At 45.5% G+C, this 7,742-nt stretch overlaps 1 protein-coding gene across 1 annotated transcript; it reads left to right on the top strand.

Moving 5' to 3' along the window:
* The first annotated feature begins 707 nt into the window (after nucleotides 1–707).
* LOC147979086 (uncharacterized) lies at nucleotides 708–1,340 on the top strand. Its single transcript, XM_087515027.1, has one exon. The coding sequence runs from the start codon at nucleotides 708–710 to the stop codon at nucleotides 1,338–1,340; it is 633 nt and encodes a 210-aa protein (XP_087371153.1).
* The last annotated feature ends 6,402 nt before the right edge of the window (nucleotides 1,341–7,742 follow it).

Raw genomic sequence — 7,742 nt, 5'->3', positions numbered from 1 at the left:
GACACTGGTTGGCGGAACTATCTCAATAACAACTAAAATTTTGTAGTAATTGCAAGCAAGTCCTTTTTTCGTAGGAAACAATTGGCTTTTTCGCAAAAACTCAAACTTAGAGCCCCACAGCCAAATTGCATATGGTGTTAGCATTATTGTTATTGTTCTCTCTATGGCTTGCCGGCATATTCAAAATGCTGACCTACATGACTGCAACGTCTCATGTGGTAGAGGAGTTTTCCGACTAGGAGTGAGGCTACGATCTACGCTTGGTGATTGCCCTATGGAGTCGGATGGACTCGCTTATCGTCTACGCTTCCACAACATTTAGTTTTTTTCTCATGAGTTGGCCTTCGGCCGAATTTATTCTATTGTAATAAAGACTCTATATGAGAATCGTGTAATAAATCAGGTGTGATTGAACTTTGAATTTTTCATCAATGTACTGTGTGTGCGAGCAGTGATGGTACAGATACACAGAGACTTGGCCGATTTTGGGTCACGTCGCGACAGAGATGGTATCAGAGCACACGCTGACCGTAGGACGTAACCCTTATGATCGGAAAGCCATAGGAAGAAACTATTTTATTTTATGTCCTTATTATTCTGTAATTCTCCCCTGTTCATTTCTGACTTCCCTCTGATTTTCAACATTCTAGATGGCCGCCGAGTTCACCCCAGTTCTGCTACTGGAGTTTTGCCAGCCGGATGAGACGATGCCTTTCGGCAAGAAGCTCGTTTGGATCATGAAGAAGCTGAAGATTGCTCTGCCCTCTATCACCGGGAAGCCTACCAATGCACTTTCGATGGATACCCGCTACAAGATTGAGGTGCACATTCCAGGGAGGACCTTCAGAGGATATTCAGAGCCCATCGACTTTGAGTTTACCGCTTTCACTTGGATCCTCGGAAGAGACATGGCGATTCATCATGCACTTAGACATCTCCGAGAAGAGTACAGGGCCGAGCTCGACCCATCAGGCCTCGCCATGATTTCTCGCGGAGCTAGGAATGGAGATATTATCTGTACCATGGAGGACGACTCCATTCTTTCATATGCCCAAGACTTGGAGAGTCACATCAAGAACCAAGAAATGCAGATGCGCCAAAGTTCCAAGGTACTGAGGAGGCTGTTGTTCCGTGAACTGGAACTGGAGGAGAAAGCACGCGCGGACTTCCTTGAACATGAAGAGGAAGTTGAGGATTTTATGGAGAGAATCGAGGACCTGGAGAAATATGTTGCCACACTGGAGGAAAAGATGGACCATGGAGAAGACCTCTTCCCGAGTGGAGATAACGGACCCCTCATGAGCAATGACCACGATTACGAAGAGAGCTCCACCGAATGATGCAACAAGAGGAGGTGCCGCACCAGAGGACGCGGCACCAGAGAATGCCGCACCAGAGGACACAAGGATATCTAAGGAGAACATTTAGTTGACCACCATGTTTTCTTTTTTTTCTTTTCATCAATCACTTAGGCCGTTATTTTCGATTAGTCGCGAGATTTTGTAATCCGAGATTGAACCTTGTTTGAGATGAATGAATAAATCATTGGTGTGATTATGATTGTGCATTCATATGGGTAGTGCTATTTTCTCATTAGACCCTTGTTCTATTCTAATTTCTCATCCACTCCAAAACACCAGATGCCTCCGAGACGTGACCTCGGATTCACTTTCCCGCCGAAGCTCATCCAGGTGATCCAACAGCAAAATGCCTTGATACAAATGCTCATCCAGAACCAAGGCAACAACAACAAGAACAACAATCCACCACCACCACCCCCTGTCGACAACCTGACCTGGTTCCTAAGGCTGAATTCGTCGGTGTTCTCTAGCAGCACCGAGCCGATTGTAGCTGATGATTGGCTCCGCAAGATCAGAAGGGAGCTAGCAACTGCTGGATGCACAGATGCTGATGTAGGATCGAGAAGAGGTGTCTAGAGGGGGGTGATTAGACCCTCAGCAAGGAAAAGTAGTAGTTTTTAATTTCTTTAAGTTAAGGTGGAGTTTTAGCACAAGTTTAAACATTCACAATATGTTTCAAGCAAGCATGGCAAGAGTATATGAACAACGGAAAGTATAGCATGGAACTTGCAAGAAAGTAAAGGGATGGGGTTGGAGTGTGCAAATGCAATTGGAGACACGGAGATATTTGGCGTGGTTCCAATAGGTGGTGCTATCGTACATTCACGTTGATGGAGACTTCAACCCACGAAGGGTAACGGTTGCGCGAGTCCATGGAGGGCTCCACCCACGAAGGGTCCACGAAGAAGCAACCTTGTCTATCCCACCATGGACATCACCCATGAAGGACTTGCCTCACTTGGGTAGATCTTCATGAAGTAGGCGATCTCCTTGCCCTTGGAAACTCCTTGGTTCAACCCCACAATCTTGACGGGGGCTCCCAAGTGACACCTAACCAATCTAGGAGACACCACTCTCCCAAAGGTAATAGAAGGTGTGTTGACGATGAACTCCTTGCTCTTGTCCTTCAAATGATAGTCTCCCAACACTCAACTCTCTCTCACAGATTTGGATATGGTGGAAAGATGATTTGAGTGGAAAGCAACTTGGGGAAGGCTAGGGATCAAGATTCTTGTGGTTGGATTGGAATATCTTGGTCTCAACACATGAGTAGGTGGTTCTCTCTCAAAAAATGAATGCTGGAAGTGTAGGCACGTTCTGATGGCTCTCTCCTCGAATGGAGGATGGGTGGAGGGATATATATAGCCTCCACACAAAATCTAGCTGTTACACACAATTCACCAAACTCGGTGGGACCGAATCAAGAAACTCGGTCGGACCGATTTGGTTCAAAATGTGAACGTTAGAGTTTTTGGTGGGACCGATGTGCTAGGGTTAGGGTAAAACCTCAACCCGGTTTGACCGATTACACAAACTCGGTTTGACCGATTACACAAACTCGGTGAGAACGATTTTGGTAATAAACAAAACAGAGAGTTGGTCCAGCAAACTTGGTGGGACTGGTTGCATATCTCGGTAAGACCGAAATAGTTGCAACAGACAACAGAGAGTTTGCAAGCCCATCTCGGTGAGACCGAGATCCGATCGGTGAGACCGAATTGATTAGGGTTTCTGGCAGTGGTTATGTCAAGTGAACTCGGTGGCGCCGGATAGATCAAATCGGTGGGGCTGAGTTTGACTTTAGGTTTAGGACATATGTGGAAATGAGAAAGTGGTTGAGGCCTTTGGAGCATATCACTAAGCACTTTGAGCAAGCAAGCCATTAAGCAACACCTCATCCCCTTTTAATGGTATTGGCTTTCCTATGGACTCAATGTGACCTTGGATCACTAAAATGAAAATGTAGAGTCTTGAGCTTTTGCCAATCCTTGTCCTTAGCTTCTTGAAGGGGTTCCAAATCCTCTTGTCCATGCCACGCCTTTCTTGATCTTTTTGAAATATACTAGATAAAAGTATTAGTCCAACAAGAGATATGTTGACATTAATTAGCAAAATCACCTAGGGAGCACTTGTGCTTTCAGCTGAGAAGGTGCGTTTTGCCGCACATCAACTGGATGGACCGGCAACCTCTTGGTGGGATATCTACACCACCACCTATCCCATCACCACCATCACGTGGGATCAGTTTCAGCAGGCCTTCCGCACCGCCGATGTTTCAGGTGGAGCCATGAGTCTGAAGAAGCGTGAATTCCGCAACTTGCGCCAGGGAAATCGTACTGTGGGGCAGTACGTGGATGAGTTCAGCCAATTAGCTCGCTATGCCCCAGGTGATGTGGCCACAGATGCCACGAAACAAGATAAGTTCCTCGAAGGACTTAATGATGAGCTGGGAATGCAAGTGATGGTGGCCACATTCAACAACTACCAGGAGCCGGTAGACAAGGCCATCATCCTAGAAGGCAAACAACAGCAGATCGATAGCCGCAAGTAGAAGTATAGCCAGGGGAAGTAGACCTCGCGAGCTCATCAGAAGCCTCGCTACACCCCCATACCCGGGAGGTCACACCCATCACACCCATGGAGGACACGGCCATGGGGGGGAATGGGAACAATTAGAATAACAACAACAGAAACTTCAAGTCGGGAAATGGAGGCGATGGCAACCAGCACTGTCCCGCTCCGGCTCAAAAGGATCTGAGTCACATTACCTATTTGAAGTGCCAGAAGACAGGAACCTATGCCACCGATTGTCCAGAGGCCAACCGGATAAATGGAAAAGACAATGGCAATGGAAGCTCATCAACCAAGAAGCCCAATCCTTTTCATTGGGCCTAGGTGAACCACATCGACATGGAGGACGTCTATGATCAGCCAGACATAGTGGTTGGTAAGTTTTTATTAAATTCACATCCAGTATTGGTACTATTTGATCCTGGTGCAACACATTCATTCATATTAATTACACATATAGAAATCCAAAAAGAAATCGATACGATCCAGGTCATAATCCATATTGGATTCCCCAATTTATAAAAGAAAAAAAGGAGCAATCGAAGAATTAGAGAAAGATCTACAAAAGGAAATTAACTCTGTAAACTAGAGATTTAATAAAGGGTAGTTGTGGAAAAGTACATGTTGTCCACTAGAACCCTTAGAACCCCTTTTCAGGTCACTTCCCCGGGATGAGAGATGACGGTAGGCTTAGGCTGTCTTTTGACCCTCAGCATCGGAAATCCTGATTTCCCGCTGACCTCATAGTATTGGAATCCCAGGGATTGAACGTGATCCTAGGCATGGACTAGTTGACGAAGTTTGAAGGAAACATCGATTGTGCCTGCAAGACAATTTTTCTCACCACCCAGGAGCAGAAAGAGGATCAAGTATGTATCCAGAGATGCACCGATGAAGAATCGGGTGAATTCCCTCATGGGAGTTGTTCAGGAGGAAGTGCCAGCAGTACAAGATTTTCCCGATGTATTTCCGGAGGAATTACCAGGAATGCCACTGGACAGAGACATTGAATTTCTGATTGAGTTATTGTCCGACACAACCCCAATATCCAAGAGACCTTATCGGATGCCCCTGAATGATTTGGAAGAGATCAAGAAGCAAATTAATGAGCTATTGGAGAAGGGATATATTCGGCCAAGCTCGTCACCTTGGGGAGCCCTGGTCTTTTGGTAGAGAAGAAGGATGGAACCCTGAGAATGGTTGTGGATTATCGTTCATTGAACGACGTGACCATCAAGAACAAGTACCCTCTACCGATGATTAATGATTTATTTGATCAGCTAGTTGGAGCCAAGGTATTCTCCAAGATCGATCTTCGATCAGGGTATCATCAGTTGAAGATACGTGAACAGGATATACCCAGCGTGCACAGTCATGTCATTCGGATTGACTAACGCCCCTGCGTATTCTATGAGCATGATGAACAAGGTATTTATGGAATATTTAGACAAGTTGTCGTGGTGTTCATCGATGTCATATTGGTTTTCTCCAAGAGCGAGGAAGAGCACAAGGAACATCTGTGTCTAGTTCTGGAGAAACTCCGAGAACATCAGTTATATGCCAAGTTCAGTAAATGTGAATTTTGGTTGAAGGAAGTCAGATTCCTCGGACATGTTATTTCAGGAGAAGGAATAGAATTTTACCCCACCAAGGTTGAATCGGTCACCAAATGGCAGTCCCCCATCTCGGTCAAGGAGATCTGTAGTCTTCTCGGACTTGCAGGATATTATTGGAGATTTATTGAGAATTTCTCCAAGATTGCTAAACCCATGACTGAGCTGTTGAAGAAGGAAACCAAGTACATTTGGACCGAGGAATGTGAAGCCAGCTTTCAGGAGCTGAACAAATGTTTGGTTACAGCCCTAGTGCTAATTTTGCCGGATATACACAAGGATTACCGGGTATATTGTGATGCTTCTTGTCAAGGACTCGGAGGAGTGCTCATGCAGGAAGGAAAAGTTATAGCTTATACCTCCAGACAGCTACGAGCTCACGATATGAATTATGCCACACACGATTTGGATTTAGCTGCCGTAGTGCACACACTCAAGACCTGGAGACATTTCCTTGTCGGAAACAGTTGTGATGTTTACACGGTTCATAAGAGCTTGAATTATATTTTCATGCAGAAGGAGTTGAACCTCAGGCAGAGGAGATGGCTAGAGTTGATCAAGGACTATGACTTGAGATTGCATTATCACCCAGGGAAGGAAAATGTTGTAGCAGAGCCTTGAGCCGTAACTGCTATGTGAACACCCTCATAGCTGGAGGATTACCACAGGCGTTAGTCGGCGACCTCAGAGAGCTCCGACTGGAGATAGTACCGAGAGGATTTGTTGCCACCCTGGATATTCAGTCCACTCTGAACAACAGAATCCGAGAATCCCAGAAGACGAACAAGGAAATTGCATAGATAAAGGAAAAGATGAGTAACAGAAAGGCTAAAGGTTTTCATGAAGATAAGCATGGAACTTTATGGTTTGAGGATCGTATTTATGTGCCCAATGACCCAGAGGTCAGGAAGTTAATTCTTCAGGAAGCCCATGATTCACCGTACTCGATTCACCCAGGCAACACCTAGATGTATCTGGATTTTAAGGAAAGTTTCTGGTGGACAAGTACGAAGAAGGATATTTCCGAGTACGTAGCAGTATGCGACGTTTGTTAGCGAGTAAAGGCGGAACATCATAAGCCGGCATGGTTAATTCAACCTCTGCCGATACCCAAGTGGAAATGGGAAAAACTTGGAATGGATTTTATCACAGGATTATCTAGGACTCGTCCAGGTTATGATTCTATCTGGGTAGTAGTTGATCGCTAGATTAAGGTAGCTCATTTCATTCCTGTGAAGACCACATATACTAGCGCTAAGTTAGCCAAGATATACATGACCAGGATCATATGTTTGCATGGAGTTCCTAGGAGTATCGTGTATGATAGAGGAGCAAAATTTACTTCAAAGTTTTGGAATCAGTTGCATGAAACTTTGGGTACGAGGCTAGATTTTAATACATCTTTTCATCCGCAGACAGAGGGACAGACCGAGAGAGTCAACCAGATTCTGGAGGACATGTTGAGAGCCTGTGCGCTAGACTATGGGTCTAGCTGGGATGACAATCTACCATACGTAGAGTTTTCATACAACAATAGCTACCAGACCAATCTGAAGATGGCCCCTTTCAAAGCTCTATATGGAAGGAGGTGCAGAACACTGTTGTCATGGGATGGTGTAGGAGACCGAAAACTTTTTGGTTCTGATCTTATCGGAGACTCCGAAGAGAAGGTCAAGTTGATTCGAGACAGACTTAAGATAGACCAGTCGAGACAGAAGAGTTATGCTGACAGTAAACGCAAGGAGATAATGTATGAAGTTGGAGACCGAGCATATCTCCGTGTGTCCCCACTTCGAGGAATTGAGAGGTTCGGTGTTAAAGGAAAGTTAGCAACCCCGCTTCATAGGCCCATACAAAATCCTTGAACGTAGAGGTGAAGTTGCTTACAAGCTGGAATTCCCGGAAGGATTGTCAGGAGTTCACGATGTCTTTCATGTTTCCCAGCTGAAGAAATGCCATGCTGAGATGACCGATATTCCTTTGAGAGACACAGTGCCCCTAGAGGCCATACAACTTGACAGTGATCTGACTTATGAGGAAAAACCCGTCAGAATTCTCAAGACTGCGAACAGAGTTACCCGCAGCAAGATCATCAAGTTCTGCAAGGTTCTGTGGAGCCACCACTCCGAGGAGGAAGCCACCTGGGAGCGAGAAGAAGATCTCCGTCGAGACCACCCGCACCTATTAGCTAGCCAAC

Source organism: Triticum urartu, chromosome 3A (genome assembly GCF_056163025.1).
Source record: "Triticum urartu cultivar PI428250 chromosome 3A, HENAU_Tu73, whole genome shotgun sequence".
NCBI lineage: Eukaryota > Viridiplantae > Streptophyta > Magnoliopsida > Poales > Poaceae > Triticum > Triticum urartu.
Note: the sequence above shows the minus strand (reverse complement) of the source record. Positions and strands in the feature narration are given on the sequence as shown.